Genomic DNA, 17,603 nt, shown 5'->3' with positions numbered 1-17,603 from the left:
TGATCTTCAAGGCAAGCTGTGTTCGAACGCATCCAGGCGATTACTACATCGCGACAAAGCAGAATAGATGTACTATGACTATTTCTGCTCGAGATTAGATTTAACATTTTAGAACACACAAAGAATCATGTCCTAGAGAACAAACGTCGGCTTTTACCCGTGGACGGACATGGCCTCTATCTTACATGCATTTTTCTAGAATTCTCAAACCTCCTTCAAATAAGATTGTTTCCATTCCTGGTATACACAACGGGTCTTGCAAAACTGATTTAAAGGAAAGTGAAAGAGAGAAAGAAAAAAAGAAAAAAGCCAGTCCCGGCTATCTCGAGTGTAACCCGCGCTATGATATAGAAAGGGACCAAAAAAGATATTTAATTTTGGCGCTGCTGGGAATCGAACCCAGGCTGGCACGGCCACAACGTGACGTCCTACCACCAATTGGGGGGTTAGTTTTAAGTTGGTGATGTGGTTGGTTAAAGGTAAACTCACTAGACCACAGCACCCGATTTGCAGTAACTTTCCGTTTGAGGCTATATGAGCGGAGGCTGTTCGTACCATCTTTTTCTTGTAAAATGCGTGGACAGTGTCAAAAAATTGAAAATAAAAAATACCAGATAGTTCCTTGTCGGGTTGTTATTGCTCTTTTCTTTTCCTATTCCCTTTTTTACAGTTTATAAATTGAAGTTTCTCGCCACGATCTGATCACCATCCCGGATAACTACTCACACACCGCCTATTCTAGGCTGAATATATAACCCGCTACAGCTAGGTGGAAGGGAAACTTTGTTTTGCACACTTTATGGCTGAATATAATTTAAGATAGATGAAAACACAAAGAGTCATATTGTTACTGTTAGAGTCAAGATGAAACAGTTAATGCCAACAGTTCACTGACCGGCGGAATGTTAACCTCCGACTGCCCGACAGGCACGTTGTACCGAGGCATTTGTAGCTGAGGCAAATGTATCCAAACCTAAACCGTTTGGACATACCTTTCCGTCGAGACTAATTGATCCCAGACCACTTTTCATTGGGGGCTCTCTGGTATGGAATCCCCTTTAGTGGATACTTCTTCCAGGATGCTTGAATAACTCGGGCGTTTGAGTCTCGCCGATTCTCCACAAAGTAGAGACCTGATCGCTACGCCATGGGGTCGACCTCGATGGATACAGTTCACAGTCATGATTAAATAACTGGCGTGGTTTTAGGGCAGCAATAACCCTGGGGAATGAATAGCAGTCACTTCAACTGTCCGGCATATTGAGTCTGCCAACATTGACGTCCCAGAGTATTGGCCCAACGTGTTCAATTTACCCTTGAAAATGGCATCGTTGGTCGCAGATTTTGTGAATCCATGTAGTTACATGGGTTCAGTTAATTTCGAACCGGATAGGGACATTGGAGATCTTACAGGAAAGGTTATTCTGGTAACTGGTGGTATGTGCAGTCAATAAGTGCGATCGCCAAAGCGATCATTGATGGAGATGAACATCCTCAACTGAAGCAACTATACAGGAAACGCGGGATTGGGCAAGGAGTCCGTCTTCCAACTTGCCAAACACAACCCGCAGCATATCTTCCTTGCTGCTCGCTCAGAGTCCAAAGCAAAGGATGCAATTGACTCCATCAAGAACAGCCTTGGCAAGGACGTGAACATCACCTGGCTCCCTTTGGACTTGACGTCTACAACTTCTATCAAGAATGCTGCAGAGACATTCAAATCACAGGCCTCGAGACTGGATATTCTGATGCTCAATGCTGGAGTCATGGCTCTGCCGCCAGGTGAAACAGAGATGGGTCATGAAATCCAGCTTGGCACGAATCACACCGGTCACTTCTTTCTAACAAAGCTGCTTATGCCCACTCTGCTTAAAACCGCAGAAGAGCCGAACTCCGATGTCCGAGTTATCTCTCTTTCGTCTATAGGACATAACATGGCCCCGTCGTTCGAGAGTATCTTGGACCAGAAGAAGTTGAAAAAGACTAGTCAGAGCATGGTCCGATACGGTGCATCTAAAGCCGCCAATATCTTGTTCGCAGCAGAGCTAGCTCGTCGCTACCCTTCACTCACATCGGTGTCTGTCCACCCTGGTATTATCCTGACTGACCTTTATGACTCCATGTGGAAAAATTCTATTTTTACGACTGTCTCTTCGAGGGTCATGGGGGTCTTCGCTACTCCATTGTCTAAGGGCGCCTATAATCAACTCTGGGCCGCTGCGGGGGCCAAAAAGGAGAACTTGATGAACGGTGCATACTATGTCCCAGTTGGGATACTGAAAGCCAAGAATTATTATGCAGTGAACAAGGACATGGGGAAACGATTGTGGGAGTGGACTGAGGCGGAATTGCAGAAATTTGGGGCTCTTTAGTGGATATACATATTTAACTCATCTGTACATAATGTCTTGATAATAGCAGAAGGTAAAATGCATCTATTCGGATTGGACCTCTTCCCAGCAGCAAATTCATGTAAATGGAACCCATTGCATAACAAGAATTCTATAACCTCGCTATTTCCTACTACCCTCATGCGTTCATAGTGACTATGTCTACATAACCACACTTAATGCAGAAAACGGTATCCTCATATTGATTGCACAGTCCTTGCTACGTCTTCTCAGGACCAATCATATCATGTCTGCCTGAGACGATAGAGCAATCTCGAAAAAGCCATCAGCGCTTAGCTTTCCAGTCGCACTGCCTCTTTTTATTCATGTGTTGCATCCATCATATCAATAGGGTTGAACCGACTATTCCCAGTTTGGATAGCACTCGCCAGCTCAGCTTTGTCATACAAGTTATATAACTAGTTATGAGACTCACTCTTCAGTACGCTTCTGAAATACGGTCTACAATGTTTATGCGAACGTTCTTTTCTCGTTTCCTACATCTATCATTCTTGGCTAGCATTTTGTGACGCGATGGACCATGAAGCGAACAATATTCCTTCTCCGAGACGGATGTGCCTCTGATAATCTCCATACTCCATGCTCTTGAATAAAAATGTGACCGGTATTTATTATCACTCAAAAATAAAAGGCCATCCTCGTAAGCCAGATTGAGAAAAGCAAATCGCCGAGGGCTGAATGTCGCTGAGGAAGAGGAAGTCTAAACATGAGTTGTCAGATGAGCCCGTTACCAACGGAGTCCTCAGGACGTATCGTGAGATGTCGAGCTGCAATGGTTATATAGCGTGGGTGCGGAATACCTTTATTTGTAATTAGAGTTGAAATAGAGAACGCTAGATTGTAACAACCTGGTTAATCGAATATTCACTACTGAACGTCTTCTGATATCTCGACTTCATACCTGACTGACTTTCCGTTCTCGGCCCATAGCCAGTGCCACGGCCGAGTCAGTGATCGCTCTGAAAGGCCGAGTATGTGGATATTGGACAGAAAGTTGATCACTCCGCAGCGATACATTGTCGTTCTCATTATGTTCTAGTAGATACAGCGGGCTGCTAAAGAAGGATGATATCATTAGACATTCAGATGAAGAGACCAGGTAGACAGCACTGACTCTGCTTTTCGGTAGCCAAGTCTAGTCATAAGGCCTATATATTAGTTGGAACTATGGCTGTTGCTGGAGTGAAATTCCTGAGGTGGTTTGTCATGGTGAGCATATTTGCGCGAATATCACGTTGAGCTGATCGCGTTGCCGAGACACTATTGATGGCGAAGATCTAGCGTCCCCGATCGCGAGGATCTTGCAGCTCAATTTCAGCCCAATCTCTTACATATCTCGATGCCATATGAGCAAGATTAAGCAGATTTCTATAACAACCACAGCTTCACGAAGGTTACAAGCAATCAGACCGATATTTACGTGACTGCGCTCAACACACAGTTGATTCATACTCAGCTGCCAGCTGTAACCACTATCTTGTAATTGTCAGTTATTGATCAGGCTAAAGAATTAGAAACATGAAATTGTAGATCTGGTATAATAGCCTGCTCCAGTCCATCTCTTCGTCCACCATTCTTCTATTCACCATAAGCTACAACTCTGTTTCCAAGCAAGAGGCATAAACCGACCATGAATATGACAATGGGAATGGGACACGATAATCCTACAAATGGTACCGAGTCCGTCCAGAGTCATGGAATGGCAATGCCCGCCATTTTCACGACCGGGATGCACGTTACGCTTTTTTTCAAGGATTGGACGACCGCTTCCTATTCATCATATGTCCTCACATTGTTCTTCCTCTTCTTATTGGCCTGGTTTAACCGCTTCCTTGGGATCTTGAAGCTCCAACTAGAATCCAGGGCCCATTCCGTACATCATATTCCCAGTGCGCCTGTATTAGCATCTGCAGCCGCGCGACGTCCGCGAAATATCAAGGAGCACATGAGCCCTTTGCCGCTATACATGGAGATTGACAAGAACGATGATGAGAATAGTTCGCAATTCCCGTCAACTCCTTTTTTACGGCCCCAGGGGCAGAGGGAGCATGGTAGAAGATTGGACTCAAACGGAGCCGATCAATCGCAGTCGTTTATCACAAGATCTTTTCGCAGACTGTGCAGTGCATGGACTTTGACTCGACCATGGAGCTGGAAACATGATGGCATATGTTCATTTCTCGAAGGGGTACGGGCTTCGATTGGGTATCTACTGTGAGCTTCTCCCTCCGCTAACGTCGATCGTTCCTAGCTAATGATCACCTACCTAGAATGTTAGCCGTCATGACGTTTAATATCGGCGTGTTTTCCGCAGTCATTAGCGGAATAATCGTGAGCGAGCTTGTACTGGGTCGATATGCGGGCCATTCACCTGGTTGGCAAGATGGGGCTTGTCACGATGGCTAGAGCTGTTGGACTTCATAGTTTAGGTCTGTCCCTGGGATAAAAGGGTGTCAGACGGTTGCACATCCTGATCTTCTCCGCTCATATTTCTTGGTTGTATTCATATACAAGATTGAATACATGTCGGCCTCATTTAGAGAACTCCAAGTTTCTCTTCGCGTTTGTTTCACATGCACACACGTCTATAGATAGGGTAGCAGAATCTCTTACAGCTCACACGACGGGAATGTTATGGCAAGTCTGCATCCAGAAATAAGAAATTCCCGCTTTTTCGCTCAGCCATCCGACACAGACGACGTCTGGTTACTTCTGCGGAACATGACGAGATCCAGCAAGTGCTAATTCTGCGTCCTCTGTGGCACTTAAAAACGTTGAACCTTCCCCTAAGCGGAATGGTTAATAGCCTTTTGTGTTCTTCCTGATCTCCACGGAGCTTTCTTCAATAAACGCGATAATATAGATTCGCTTCAATCCAAGAGGGAAGTAGGAGAAGGTCGATTAAAGTGGTTCAGATTATCATACAAAACGATTGTAATTTGTTTTGGTGTTGACATTTTGCTACTGCAAATCATATAAAGCAGATCAAAAGCTACCCTGCCGTACCCGAGGCAAGTAGGACGATTATAGGTTTTGACATTTCGGTGCCCCTAGGGGCTCGATCGAGTCCCTAGATAGTTGCTCAATCAAGCATCTTCATCAGCTCCAAGATGACATTTGGTTTTGCCTTGCCAACATCAACGGAATAAAGCAAGGTTCCTGGTTACCATGGAAAGATAGCATCACCACCCGCATTGCCACTGTACCTAATAAACTGCAAGGAGTTAAGGTTGACATTGTTCTATAACCCGCGGGCCAAAAAGGAGGAGTGCTTTACTTGAAAGGATCATAGTTGGCTGAATCCATGCCAGGATGCTACAATGGCATTTTGAGCAAATATTATCGGCATTGAATAACATCATTGGATCATCTAAGTCTTCTTAAAATAGGAATATTGGACATCATAATAACTTACTGTAGAATCTAGATAAAAATTCTCCGGTAGGCATCACGTGGCGCAGTAGAATCCCAGCCTAAAAAGGAAATGGCACAACATCATCGCTAGATTCGACGTCAAAGACAGCCCGTGCGTGCCACGTAGTATGCTGCGGTATGTCACGTCAACGGTTTAAATGATCCAATCTACTTTCTACCTAGTACGCCATCCAGGACACTGGATGCTCCCGCGACGTACGTTGGCAGGGATTATGACAGTGGCTGAATTCTGATCAGCGCTTTGACGTCAGGCTATGTATCCAGACCTTGGCATACTTATCTCCCACAACTATATCATCCCCATCTCTCTGGTAGAAGAAGAGAAAGAAATGGGATAACTTAATATTTATGATTAATTATCGGATCCCGCATCACTTTTTATCCTAGATTCTTTGATTGACATATTTCTGCCCAGCAGGTACTCTATTTCTTCAAAATGGGTCTCTTTGGTCGACACTCGACTGAGAGGGATGTATCTCCTCAGACGACCGAGCAACACCAGAGACAGGAACAGCGCCACGGTTCCATCTTCAGCCATCGTAACTCGGGTTCCTCATCTCAGTCACCAGCGACTGCGTCAAACAGTACCAACAACAGCAACAACGGGCGCAGTCTTCTACACCGGAACCAGAACCATGAAGACCCTTCTATTGTAGCTGCTCGTGAGCGAGTCGCGAGCGCTGAGGCTGCAGAGCGAGATGCGGACAAGGCTTTGGCTGCAGCGCGACAGGCAGTAAGGGATGCCAGGGAACATGTCAAGCGTCTTGAGCAAGAGGCAGCCGAAGAGTAAGCCCTATCGTTCTATACTCTCGCGTGGCTTGAGTTTTGCTTCAGTAAATGCGAGAACTGATGCTAATGGAATCTTTCTATAGGGCTCGTCTTGCCAAGATCAAGCAGGACCAAGCGAGGTCCATTTCTAAGAGAGCCAAGCCTCTTGGTCGTAAGTTGCGCAAACTTCCAGATCTAATACAGGAATAGGCTGACTGGGATGTACCCAGGCCATGAAAATGTCGTTTAATGCTTATACGATATCCTCGTGATGTTATGATTTGATGCGCACCGCTCCTTTCTCAGATACCTAGCTACGTTTTCTCTTACGATTTCAGCCTCGTTGCTTTATGTATTTTTTTCTTTTCCTTTTTCTTTTTTATGGAAGAAAGCTTATGTCCACTCCTTGTGTCTGTGTTTATATCGTGTACTGATAAACTTTCGAAGCCAATGTAATCTTACCACCTAGCTGGTGCTTTCTTTCAAGTCTGGAAGCGCGTTCTGCTATTAACTAATCATAGTTCTCTAACCTCTTCATTGTTACGAAAAATCGTACTTTTGAATTGTCCTTCATAGTTAAGCACGACGATACTCTTCAAACTTTCCTCTTGATCTACATTATTCGGCCCGTTCAATGTTCCCATCCTGAGCTACAACTCTACACGGACTAACTCCGAGGATACATACCCACGGTCGAATACCCGGAAAAAGAGACGATTGTACGGATATATTTCCATTGTGAACTTCACAGAACAAAGCGCTCATCCCCGACAGTAACATACACAGAAAATCTTTATCTCAGGGGAAAATCATTTAGAAGTCCAATGGCGTGCTGGGGAAACCTCTCTCTAGGCCGTATGAGAAGAGGGGCCTGTGGAGAAGACGCGCAATAGAACCAGCCGATTATTTGCTAGGAATTCCCGACATACAATGTCTTGTCGAAGCAGCTGCCAATGAGCACTTGGGTTGTTTATGCTTCACCTTGACTTACCCCGCGATCGCTATGTAGCTTGCGTGGTAGCAGACGCTTATCAGGAGATGAAACGCTGTGGGAAGAGGGGTTAAGTATAAGAGACTAGACGCCCGCGAATTTGGATGCTGGGAAAGTTACTTGTGCCTGGTTCTTGTTTGTGTGCTCTGCGTTATTGATACTTGCTTCTTATTATATCTGCTGCCTGAACGCAAATAAGTCTATTCACAATGTCGCTGGGTAGAAAGTTCAAGCTCAATTCCGGGCATGAGATTCCAGCTGTCGGTCTTGGAACCTGGGTAATCACCATCCAAATTGTCCAATAGTTGAGATAGCCCGCTAATCGAAGCCAAGTTGTCTAAACCAAATGAAGTCGAGGATGCCGTTGAAGTCGCGCTTCGAGCTGGATACCGACACATCGACGCAGCCGCTGTTTACCAAAACGAGGCGGAAGTAGGCAGAGGCTGGAAGAAGTCGGGAGTGCCAAGAGAGCAAATATTCGTTAGTTGTGAATAATCGTCTGGTTGCGACGGCAATTATATCTGACTTGATACATTTCAGATCACCAGCAAACTGTGGAACAGTCACCACCACCCGGACCACGTCGAGGAAGGGCTTAACAAGACCTTGAAAGACCTACAGACTGATTATCTTGACCTCTACCTTGTAGGTGTCACCTGGACCCATTGCCATGGCACATTTCTAATACGCATATGACAGATCCATTGGCCAATTGCTTTTGAGCACAGTGACGAGACACTCTTCCCTATTGACCCAGTCACCAAGCGCTTCCGTCTGGCAGACATTCCCGTTTCTGATACCTGGGCTGCCCTCGAGAAGCTTGTCAAGGCTGGAAAGATCCGCAGCATTGGAATCAGCAACTTCACTATTACGGAGACGGAAAAGCTGCTCAAGACCGCTACCATTCCCCCGGCCGTGAACCAAATCGAAGCGCATCCTTACCTGCAACAGCCTGAGCTATTGAAGTGGCACAAGGAGAAGGTTCGCCAGAATCAATAGACTTATCTCGAACAAGTATCTGACCAAAATGCACACACAGAACATCCTCGTTGTCGCCTACAGTCCTCTCGGAAACAACATTTACAACCTGCCTCGGTATGTAACATCTCCTAAACAGTAACGACCTGGCATATTAACGAACCCAGCGTCGTCGATGACCCTGCCATCCAGGAAATCGCCAAGAAGCTTGGAAAGGATCCTGCACAACTGCTTATCTCGTGGGCAATCCAGCGCGGTACGGCCGTCTTGCCGAAGAGTGTCACTCCCGCTAGAATTCAGAGCAACTTCCAAGGTGAGATCTATACATTTGACACAATAATTTACCAAACTGGCCTTGGTAGGAAACTAATGCATATTTCTGGACAGATTTCGTCATTCCCGATGAAGACTTCGAGGCTCTTAACAAGCTTGACCGTGGTCAACGGTACAACTTCCCCTTCCGCTGGGGTAAGGATATTTTTGGAGAAATTGGAGACGCAGAAGCGGAGAGGCGCGCAGAAGAGTTTGCTGCGGAGCAAAGAGCAAAGGCATAAATGTCTGCTTTGCCATAGTTAAGTGTTACATTCTAGACGAATACAATAATGTATATGTCAGTTCTATGAGTAGGATAGAAATGATTATCCGGTAAATACGTTTAGTTAAGTACTGTATGACCTCCCGAACTATATTTATACGATAGCAGTATGCGAGATTCAACAGTTGTCACTGTAAATATGGTCTAATCTGAAAGACATCGTACTAGACATAATTTACTAAAATGTCACACTTACATGATTTCAACTGGAATTCCATATCCATCAGTTGAGGATCTTGCTGATATGATGACGGTGATGCATAGTATTTATTCCTTGATGCGCGCCGCGACAACGCGCCCGAGCCACACCAGTGCTGACCTATCCAGGCAAAGCCGACAGTTTCCGACGACTCATCAAAGTACCTACTTAACTACTGCAACCATACAGCATAATCAGAAACTCCAATCATCGATCACGAGATCTACCATTGGAAAATGGTCTCATCAGTGCATGAGGATAAGGTCTCTGAACCTGAATCGAAGTCGCCAGTACAATCGACAACTTCTACCTCCGGGCGCCTTGGCAAGCGAAAACGCGGTAGGGAAAATGGCGATGGTAAGTAGAGGAATGTTTCCAGCATTGATGCGATTGGATTTGCGTGATGTGCAGTATATACCCTTTTTGCTCATCTCTCCGAATACTCGATGTGGTTTGTTAAGGGTGATTTCCTGTATTGACTGAGAATGCTCCTCCCTGCTACATGCTGCGCGTCAAGTCGCGTTATGTTCTCCATACAAATTGATACTGTGCCTTATATTTACTTATGAATGTATCCACAATAACACTATAAAGTATCATCATAAACACAATAATTACTGGAATCCCCTCCCAGAAGTCCCAACACAACACCCAGAACAGTACTTTTCTAACGCGCCACAGACTCATCACGAACACCCAAACCTCTACCGAGAGTAGAACGGACCAACACACTCCCGATCGCAGATTTCATCGAGACATATGTACCTCGTTCATATCTCAAATTCACACTCCCAGCCCCCCAAAGCTCTATCAAAGATAGTGCCGCCACGACTATTACCGAAAAGGAACCTAGCACGACTTCTGAAACATACACGCTAGATATCCATAGCGCTGCATCGATTCCCTCGGCTGATTTCGAAGCCTGTTTCAATCTCGTTGAATTGACTTCATCTAATGACTATGAAAATTCTAGCATTGGATGGTCTCCGTCGAAGAAGAGGAAGGAGATGAAGTTGCCTGATATGCGGTATATGGTGTTGAAGAAGCAGGAGAAACAAGAGCGGGAGATGAAGAGTGAAGTTGAAGAGTCTGTGAAAGGGAATGGTGGTGCATTGCATGAAGGAAGAGATATAGCGCTCGGGTTTCTTTCTTTCATGGTTACGTATGAAGATGGGAAGGAGGTGGTTTATTGTTACGAGATCCATCTAGCGCCTGCGATGCAGGGGAAGGGGATAGGAAAACGCATGATGGATCTGTACGAGGAGATCGGACGGAGGGTTGGGCTTGAGAAGGCGATGCTGACGGTTTTCAAGGCCAATGCTGTGGCGAGGAAATTTTATGAGAGGTTGGGCTACGAGGTGGACGAGTATTCGCCGCAGCCGAGAAAGCTGCGGAATGGGACCATCAAGGAGCCTGATTATGTGATTTTGTCTAAATCGCTAAAGGTGGCTGAACAAGAGACGAAGTCGGACGCAAAATAGTCCGCATGAATAATGACGTGTGTAGTAATACATGAACCTTTGGAGATAAATGAGAGCTCAAATTTGTCTCACAGGCTTGCCCTTCATGTGTGGGTTTTCATGTTCCCATTCATCACGCAGGGCAGCAAAGATGGAATCTGCGACTAGGATTGAGAGCCCCAGACTCCATACCAAGGTGATGGCGTAGAAGAAATTTGCATTTCCAGAACCCGCGTAGATCCACAGGTGGTGGAATACCGGTCCTAGAAGAGTCGCATAGAGGAGAGCGGAAACAGCGAAGAACGTGTATCGCATCACTATTGGCGGTTAGAAGAGGCAGGTAGCAAGGATTTGGTATACGTACGAGGGAATAGATGTCGGTACAGAGCCAGCAACGCTAGATACGGAGAGACGTCTGCGATGCTCGGATACGGCTTGAAAATGGCGAAAATGCCCAAGAGAGAAGTAATTACGAACAGTGGCTGTCGCCGTATGCGCACTGTCAACCCTCCAACGTAACCAGTAAGGTGTAGCCAGAATACACCTAGGAAGAATTCTCGGAAGGAGTCAAAGATCTCGATGAAAAAGTACCACCACAGACCCACATTAGGGGTTAGATCAGGCACGAGCAACTGGACTCCATATGTCGCAGGAATAAATTCCCACGAGTTCCCACTGATGACGTACGAAGCGACCAAAAGAAGGGCAATGCTACCAGCCAGTATCGCAAAATGTTTCAGTCCAAAAAGCACGCTATTTGGAGGAGCTTGCTGCCGTCGCGCCTGACGATCGTAGCATAGAAGAACGAGAGGAAGGAAGAGCAGGGCTGGATAGAGCGATAGGTAAGATGCGACGGCTAACGATAACATCGAGTTGAAACCATTCCCAGAGACAGCGCTGGAGATGGCATACAGTATAGCCGTGTTGGTGAAGACGGTGGTAGACCGGCCGAGACATGTCGCAATTGTGAAGGGATTGAATAAATAACTAGTTCGTCCTTAGTTCTCCTGCCAGGGAAACCACCAATCACTCATACATACGCTGCTGCGATAATCACTCCGTCCCATTTGATGTTCTTTCGAGGAGTAGAGTAGAGCCGGCTTTCCACCGACTCCCCTGAATCGGAGATGGTGATCAGGGCGTTCGCGATTAAGAGATCAACGAAGGAGTAGAAGATCCCTGTGACCAATGGGTATACGCTCGAACTGGGAAGCAACGCGAAGATAGGAAGCAGAAGCGGCGCCTTGTCACTGTCAATCTCCAGCTCAAGGACATGGGTCCGGGAGTTTTACCTGGTGGTAAACACCTCCATCGTACGGAGAGACGTTCCGCGTATAAAGAAACAGACCTTCCTGCACTTCAACAACAGTCAGTAACATGAACAGGACCACTTATTATCCAACTCACATCGTTTGAAGCTGCTGACTGGCGTCGAGACCTCCACTCTGCCCGTCAACAGATCGGGGAGCGAGGGGAAACCACAAAACAACAGGACTCGGAGGGCGACTGCGGCGGCGAACACCGCAGCCTTCCTCCTGTCGACAAACATTGTCACCATCGCCGCTCAGAGAGTCCCATGCCCGTAGTCGAGAGCAATAGACGTGGGCGCGGCGCTCGAGGAGCTCATGTTTCTCTCCAGCTGTCCTGAGATGTGAACGCCCAGACTCCGCCCTGCACGGACCACCGCCAGCTTTTCTCCGGCTCCCGCACCAGAAAAGTCTCAGATAACTTTTTTTCGTTATCGGTCGCCGCAACCATCGACTCCTGGTAACCACAACTACGAAAAGATGGCGAAGATCAAGAAGAAGGGTGCGTTCCAGGCCATCATGCGCTCCATGAGGGTAATTGCTAATTTTTCACAGGCACGTCTGGTCAGGCGAAAAACTACATCACCAGAACGCAGGCAGTGCGCAAGCTTCAGATTTCCCTGCCTGATTTCCGAAGGCTATGCATCTTCAAGGGTATGCAAATTTTTCCTCGCCATACCTGCGGATAAATAGAATGCTCACATATCGAGATCTTCAGGTATCTATCCCCGTGAGCCTCGTAACAAGAAGAAGGCGTCCAAGACCGCGACTCCGAATACTACTTTCTACTACACGAAAGATATCCAGTATCTTCTTCATGAGCCACTGCTCAGAAAGTTTCGCGATCAGAAGGCGCTCTCCAAGAAGATCGCACGGTCCCTGGGTCGAGGAGAAGTTGGCGATGCCGCTCGTTTGGAAAAGAACAACGCCCCCAAGCTCACTCTCGACCACATCATCAAGGAGCGATACCCGACCTTCATCGATGCGCTAAGAGATCTCGATGATGCTCTTTCGCTTCTGTTCCTTTTCGCGAACCTTCCGTCTGACGCCAATGTGCCCCCAAAGACGATCGCACTGTGTCAGCGCTTGTGCCATGAGTTCCAGCACTACCTTATCACCACCAATTCGCTTCGAAAGTCGTTCCTGTCCATCAAGGGTATCTACTACCAAGCGACTATCCAGGGCCAGGATATCATGTGGCTTGTCCCCTACCGCTTTGTCCAGAAAGTCAGCGGAGATGTCGACTACCGGATAATGGCCACCTTCGTTCAGTTCTACACCACTCTACTCGGCTTTGTCAACTTCAGACTCTACTCATCAATTGGTCTTGTGTATCCGCCGAAGTTCGACACTCGCAGTGATGAAAATGGTGCAGAGCTGGCGGCATTCTCCCTGGAGGGCAAGCAGGTCAGTGCTCTCAAGGCGATTGAAGCCAAAGGCTCCCAGGCCAATGGCCATGCAGACAAGGAAGTCTCGCGTGAGATCCAGGAGAAGGTGGACAGTATGATCAAGACTGCTGCGCTGGACGAGGAACCCGAGGAGCAGGTGGTCGAGGCGGAGGAAGCGAACGAAGACGCGATCGATAAGTTCGAGCCCGCAGCACCGGAAGCCGACACGCTTCCTCAACCAGGGCTAAGTGGCAACGAAGCTGGTTCCCTTTTCGCGCCTTTCACTTTTTTCATCTCTAGAGAGGCTCCTCGAGGCCCACTTGAGTTCATCCTGCGTGCGTTCGGCTGCAAGCGTATCGGATGGGATCCAGTCCTAGGTGACGGTGCCTTCACGACGGACGAGTCCGACCCGAGGATCACTCACCAGATCGTCGACCGGCCGCCTCTTCCTGAGTCATCTCTCCCTTCTATCCCTGACGATAAGAAGGATGGAGCTGTTCAGAAGATCAGACCTGGAATGCGTGTCCCAGGAAGGACGTACATCCAGCCCCAGTGGGTTTGGGACTGTATCAACGAAGAAAAACTGCTTCGTCCTGATCTCTACGCACCTGGTGCTACTCTTCCACCCCACCTAAGCCCCTGGGTGAAGCCGAGCAAGGGTGCCTACGATCCTCGTGCCAGCCTTGCTGAGCAGGAGGAAGAAGACGAAGCCGAGATGTCTGCCGAGGAAGAGGATGAGGAGGAAGACAAGAGCGACGAGGAAATGGAGGATGCCCCCAAGGAGAAGAAGAAACAATCTTCCAAAGCCGTGGAGGAGTCTGAAGAAGATGACGAGGACGATGAGTCCGTCGATGGCGGCATGGATATCGAACTCGCAAATTCGGACGAAGATGAGAGTGACAGTGAGAGTGATGAGGAAGATGAAGAATTCGACGGATTCGAGGAGGAGGCCGCGTCTGAGTCGGAAGATGAGGAAGAGGCCGCTCGTACCCAGCACCAGAAGGAACTTGAGGCCGAGGCTGCTGGTCTTCCTTACACCGCAGGCAGCGGTGCGGATAAGGGCAAGAAGCAATCTGCCCAGTCAAAGAAGCATGCAGCCAAGAAGCGCAAGGAAGAGGAGGAGCTGGAGAGACAGAAGATGATGATGAGCCGGAAGAAGCGCAAGCTTCTGGATAAGATGCTCTACTCCAACAAGAAGAAGGACGCGGAGGCTCAGAAGCTGCGTAGCAAGAGAAGGAAGATCGAGAAGGCCGCGGCAAAGGCGTAGGAAGGCAACCAAAAGTTACTCTTGTAAAGGAAAAATGATATCCTTGGTGTTTCTGGAGGCTTCTTTATGTGGATATAGAATTGGTTCATGCTGTGTTTATGAAATATTACCATCGTTCGTCGCATAATGCATTAAGTAGTCAAAAGGTATCGACATCTTGCACTCCATATCGACCGTGAGCCCTCTCCAGCTACATGGCTAGTTCTATCTACTAAATGACGTCATTTGAACTTCTGGCATGGACTTGATTCTCTCTTTCATAAGGAATATCCCTAGGTTTATTTTCGTCTTCTAAACTTCACTACATACCATCCATGCCACTATATGCTATCCTGCATCACCGGACATCCTATCCTACTGCTTAATTACAACATTCCAGACCCGAAAATGAGAGCGAGGCCCCTTCTCCTGGCTGGGGGGAACTCATCACGAATGGGGTTTCCAAAGCATCTACTGCGTCTTCCGGACGGAGAACTTTTGTATAGGCGTCTTCTCAGCCTTCTCGGTGAAGCTTCATCTGAACAAGATGTTCTCTACATGTCATTGAAGGACAAGGCGGCCCTAGAGCAATTACTTCGGGAGGATCCATATGCCGAATTAATTTCTAGCGATACATTATTGCTTCCTGGAAAGACCCAATACACCGTTAGGGTGCTATATGACGAAGATTCTGGTTCCCAAGATGGAGCTGTGACTCATAAATTAGTCGATATTGGCCCAGCTGCAGGGCTGCTGGCTGCTCATCACCATGACCTCGAGAGCTCCTGGCTAATAGTGGCCTGCGACTATCCATTACTCACTATTTCTCCTCTGCAGCAATTACTGCACGAGTTCGAAGAGCCAGTGACTTGTTTCCGGAATTCGGCTGGTTATTGTGAGCCGCTGTTGGCTGTCTGGAGCCCTGGTGCGCTTCAGAGATTGCAGCAGAACGTGCTCCAAGGAAAATGCGGGCCAAGTTTCGTTGTGAAAGAGTTGAAAGGGAAGATGCTTCGACCCGACCATGAGGTATGGCTATTTAATGCCAACAATAAGGAGGAATGGAAGAGCTTCGAAACTTATGCCCGCTTGACAATGTCAACTCCTGAGTAAAGCAGCGAGGCCATGTTCCTGCTTGCAGATGGGATATACATCCAAGGCATCACCATCTTTCAACTCAGTATGTCCTCTTGGTATATGGATCCAGCAATCCGCACCAAGAAAAGGCTTTATTTTCCCGGGGCTGTGGTCGTGGATGATCTCAACTTCAAACTTATCACTCTGCTGAAGTGTGAAGCGTCCTGCGCGAAATACGTCTGTGTTAGGAGGGAGTCGCGTAATGATATCACTTGCGACTCCTATATTACACGTCTTTTCTCCTTTCCATGGTAAGTTTCCATCCCTGATAGTCGCTTTCATGGGTCTCTCTGGTTGCTCTGAGAGTAACTGCCGAAGTAAAGGGACCACGAGAAAACGGAGACAAGCAGCGCTAGCTACAGGATTACCCGGTAATCCAAATAATGCCGTGCTTGTCTGTTTATTCAATGGATAATCTCTGCCTCCTGTACTGTCATATCGTCCAGAGGGTAGAGTCGCAAATAACACAGGGTGTCCTGGTCGAATTGCAGCTCCATGGAACAACACCTTAGCACCGATACTTTCGACTGCCTTCCTAACGAAATCGAATTTGCCAGCAGATACTCCTCCGGTTGTCATGAGGATATCATATTCTCGAAGCTGAAGTTGTTGCATGATCCTTCCAGACACAGCAGAGGCATTGTCGTCAATGACGCCTAGGAACTCCACATCGCATCCCCAGTCCGTCAAACTAGCGGTGATACAGGGCCCGTTGATATCCATTATCCGCTGTGCATCACTCTGAGCACCATCGTTCTGGAGCAATTCCTTCCCTGTTGAAAACACGGCTATTCGTGGCTTCCTGCGTACTGCAATCTTCTCAACGCCGATAGACGCGAGTGCCATCAGATGATTGATCTTGACACAGTCTCCAGCATCTATAATGTTATCCCCTTGCTGGAAATCGGTTCCCGCAAATCTTCGATTCATGCCTTTCCTAGCAGGTTTCAGCACTTGGATAATCTTCCCTCCAGGTTCCATCCTCGTATCCTCCACTTTCACGCAACAGTCAAATTCTCTTCGATCCACACAGGTCGGGAACCTAGCTCCTGTCATGATCTCCACACACGGATATATATCCCCGTCAGGCTCGCCGCGAACTTCAACAGGGGAATCACCGGCCGCCGACGTTCCCATGACACAGAATCTCACTGGCTCCTCAGGCGACGCAGTTGCTGCAACCTCCGAGTTTAGTGCATATCCATCCATTGCCGATGTGTCGAATTTAGGTGTTGACTCGGGACTAACATAATTGCGACTTGAGATACGATTGAGCGACAATGGCAAAGGGACGAGCTCCTCGATATTGGTAGATGAAGATGATAACTTAGATGCTTCTGCCTCAATGATTTTTAAGGCCTCGGAATACGACAACGAAGCTCCTTCAGATTTACCTATCATTGTATCAATAGAATAATGTGCTCAAACGGACAGACCTAGGAAACAATCTATTCTTTCTGATAGTATCTTAGCATGAGTGTAAATTCATCTTCGACCAAGCACAGCTGGACTCGACTTTCCCACAGGAGAACCCCCTCCCCCCTTCCTCATCACGTCTGCAAATTCCGAAATGCGATCGCCAACTTTCATTTCGAGGCACGTCTTCAATCATGGTGACGTACGTTTCGCACACAATCTACTTATCCGTAACGGACATAAATCTTGGATATAGTAAAGTTTAGACTCCCGTC

At 47.3% G+C, this 17,603-nt stretch overlaps 8 protein-coding genes across 8 annotated transcripts; 6 read left to right on the top strand and 2 right to left on the bottom strand.

The window, feature by feature from the left end:
* The first annotated feature begins 1,415 nt into the window (after positions 1-1,415).
* On the top strand, positions 1,416-2,448 carry C8Q69DRAFT_459549 (hypothetical protein). Its single transcript, XM_028630090.1, has one exon. It carries the CDS (start codon positions 1,749-1,751, stop codon positions 2,370-2,372), a length of 624 nt encoding a protein of 207 aa, XP_028488273.1. The 5' UTR covers positions 1,416-1,748; the 3' UTR covers positions 2,373-2,448.
* A 1,593-nt stretch (positions 2,449-4,041) lies between these two features.
* On the top strand, positions 4,042-4,945 carry C8Q69DRAFT_517521 (Ctr copper transporter family protein; the record flags this gene model as incomplete). Its single annotated transcript, XM_028633419.1, has 2 exons — positions 4,042-4,625; positions 4,682-4,945. 2 exons carry the CDS (start codon positions 4,042-4,044, stop codon positions 4,815-4,817), a joined length of 720 nt encoding a protein of 239 aa, XP_028488272.1. The 3' UTR covers positions 4,818-4,945.
* An 876-nt stretch (positions 4,946-5,821) lies between these two features.
* Positions 5,822-7,256, top strand: C8Q69DRAFT_459542 (hypothetical protein). The gene is made up of 3 exons (XM_028630089.1): positions 5,822-6,632; positions 6,719-6,786; positions 6,845-7,256. Exons 1-3 carry the CDS (start codon positions 6,283-6,285, stop codon positions 6,862-6,864), a joined length of 438 nt encoding a protein of 145 aa, XP_028488271.1. The 5' UTR covers positions 5,822-6,282; the 3' UTR covers positions 6,865-7,256.
* A 348-nt stretch (positions 7,257-7,604) lies between these two features.
* C8Q69DRAFT_178026 (aldo/keto reductase family protein) lies at positions 7,605-9,194 on the top strand. The gene is made up of 7 exons (XM_028625835.1): positions 7,605-7,883; positions 7,939-8,085; positions 8,146-8,250; positions 8,305-8,586; positions 8,645-8,700; positions 8,751-8,896; positions 8,971-9,194. Exons 1-7 carry the CDS (start codon positions 7,815-7,817, stop codon positions 9,135-9,137), a joined length of 972 nt encoding a protein of 323 aa, XP_028488270.1. The 5' UTR covers positions 7,605-7,814; the 3' UTR covers positions 9,138-9,194.
* Positions 9,195-9,517: 323 nt separating this feature from the next.
* C8Q69DRAFT_178004 (acyl-CoA N-acyltransferase) lies at positions 9,518-11,035 on the top strand. Its single transcript, XM_028625834.1, has 3 exons — positions 9,518-9,734; positions 10,059-10,875; positions 10,933-11,035. The coding sequence occupies exons 1-2, from the start codon at positions 9,614-9,616 to the stop codon at positions 10,856-10,858; spliced, it is 921 nt and encodes a 306-aa protein (XP_028488269.1). The 5' UTR covers positions 9,518-9,613; the 3' UTR covers positions 10,859-10,875; positions 10,933-11,035.
* C8Q69DRAFT_177999 (cell division cycle protein) lies at positions 10,887-12,489 on the bottom strand. The gene is made up of 5 exons (XM_028625833.1): positions 12,245-12,489; positions 12,130-12,194; positions 11,878-12,080; positions 11,202-11,824; positions 10,887-11,154 (listed from the first exon to the last, which is right to left on the bottom strand). Exons 1-5 carry the CDS (start codon positions 12,393-12,395, stop codon positions 10,916-10,918), a joined length of 1,281 nt encoding a protein of 426 aa, XP_028488268.1. The 5' UTR covers positions 12,396-12,489; the 3' UTR covers positions 10,887-10,915.
* A 33-nt stretch (positions 12,490-12,522) lies between these two features.
* C8Q69DRAFT_414651 (Pescadillo) lies at positions 12,523-15,004 on the top strand. The gene is made up of 3 exons (XM_028628336.1): positions 12,523-12,646; positions 12,700-12,798; positions 12,863-15,004. The coding sequence occupies exons 1-3, from the start codon at positions 12,625-12,627 to the stop codon at positions 14,797-14,799; spliced, it is 2,058 nt and encodes a 685-aa protein (XP_028488267.1). The 5' UTR covers positions 12,523-12,624; the 3' UTR covers positions 14,800-15,004.
* Positions 15,005-15,665: 661 nt separating this feature from the next.
* Positions 15,666-17,594, bottom strand: C8Q69DRAFT_459529 (molybdopterin biosynthesis protein). Its single transcript, XM_028630088.1, has one exon. It carries the CDS (start codon positions 17,311-17,313, stop codon positions 15,874-15,876), a length of 1,440 nt encoding a protein of 479 aa, XP_028488266.1. The 5' UTR covers positions 17,314-17,594; the 3' UTR covers positions 15,666-15,873.
* Positions 17,595-17,603: the final 9 nt, after the last annotated feature.

Source organism: Paecilomyces variotii, assembly GCF_004022145.1.
Source record: "Paecilomyces variotii strain CBS 101075 chromosome Unknown C8Q69scaffold_2, whole genome shotgun sequence".
NCBI lineage: Eukaryota > Fungi > Ascomycota > Eurotiomycetes > Eurotiales > Thermoascaceae > Paecilomyces > Paecilomyces variotii.
The sequence above is the reverse complement of the archived record's forward strand: the minus strand, read 5'-3'. Positions and strand labels throughout refer to the sequence as shown.

What these genes read in the sequence shown, in the direction of transcription:
- C8Q69DRAFT_177999 (XM_028625833.1), bottom strand. Translation starts at nt 12,395, where the DNA reads ATGGTGACAATGTTTGTCGACAGGAGGAAGGCTGCGGTGTTCGCCGCC. An exon ending in ATGGAGGTGTTTACCACCAG is followed by an intron (nt 12,081 to 12,129) that starts GTAAAACTCCCG and finishes GACAGTGACAAG; the next exon opens with GCGCCGCTTCTGCTTCCTAT. An exon ending in GTACCGACATCTATTCCCTC is followed by an intron (nt 11,155 to 11,201) that starts GTACGTATACCA and finishes AACCGCCAATAG; the next exon opens with TGATGCGATACACGTTCTTC.
- C8Q69DRAFT_459549 (XM_028630090.1), top strand. Translation starts at nt 1,749, where the DNA reads ATGCTCAATGCTGGAGTCATGGCTCTGCCGCCAGGTGAAACAGAGATG.
- C8Q69DRAFT_459542 (XM_028630089.1), top strand. Translation starts at nt 6,283, where the DNA reads ATGGGTCTCTTTGGTCGACACTCGACTGAGAGGGATGTATCTCCTCAG. An exon ending in GAGCAAGAGGCAGCCGAAGA is followed by an intron (nt 6,633 to 6,718) that starts GTAAGCCCTATC and finishes ATCTTTCTATAG; the next exon opens with GGCTCGTCTTGCCAAGATCA. An exon ending in GAGAGCCAAGCCTCTTGGTC is followed by an intron (nt 6,787 to 6,844) that starts GTAAGTTGCGCA and finishes GGATGTACCCAG; the next exon opens with GCCATGAAAATGTCGTTTAA.
- C8Q69DRAFT_178026 (XM_028625835.1), top strand. Translation starts at nt 7,815, where the DNA reads ATGTCGCTGGGTAGAAAGTTCAAGCTCAATTCCGGGCATGAGATTCCA. An exon ending in CTGTCGGTCTTGGAACCTGG is followed by an intron (nt 7,884 to 7,938) that starts GTAATCACCATC and finishes ATCGAAGCCAAG; the next exon opens with TTGTCTAAACCAAATGAAGT. An exon ending in ATTATCTTGACCTCTACCTT is followed by an intron (nt 8,251 to 8,304) that starts GTAGGTGTCACC and finishes CGCATATGACAG; the next exon opens with ATCCATTGGCCAATTGCTTT.
- C8Q69DRAFT_459529 (XM_028630088.1), bottom strand. Translation starts at nt 17,313, where the DNA reads ATGATAGGTAAATCTGAAGGAGCTTCGTTGTCGTATTCCGAGGCCTTA.
- C8Q69DRAFT_178004 (XM_028625834.1), top strand. Translation starts at nt 9,614, where the DNA reads ATGGTCTCATCAGTGCATGAGGATAAGGTCTCTGAACCTGAATCGAAG. An exon ending in CGGTAGGGAAAATGGCGATG is followed by an intron (nt 9,735 to 10,058) that starts GTAAGTAGAGGA and finishes AACGCGCCACAG; the next exon opens with ACTCATCACGAACACCCAAA.
- C8Q69DRAFT_414651 (XM_028628336.1), top strand. Translation starts at nt 12,625, where the DNA reads ATGGCGAAGATCAAGAAGAAGG. An exon ending in GGCGAAGATCAAGAAGAAGG is followed by an intron (nt 12,647 to 12,699) that starts GTGCGTTCCAGG and finishes AATTTTTCACAG; the next exon opens with GCACGTCTGGTCAGGCGAAA. An exon ending in AAGGCTATGCATCTTCAAGG is followed by an intron (nt 12,799 to 12,862) that starts GTATGCAAATTT and finishes CGAGATCTTCAG; the next exon opens with GTATCTATCCCCGTGAGCCT.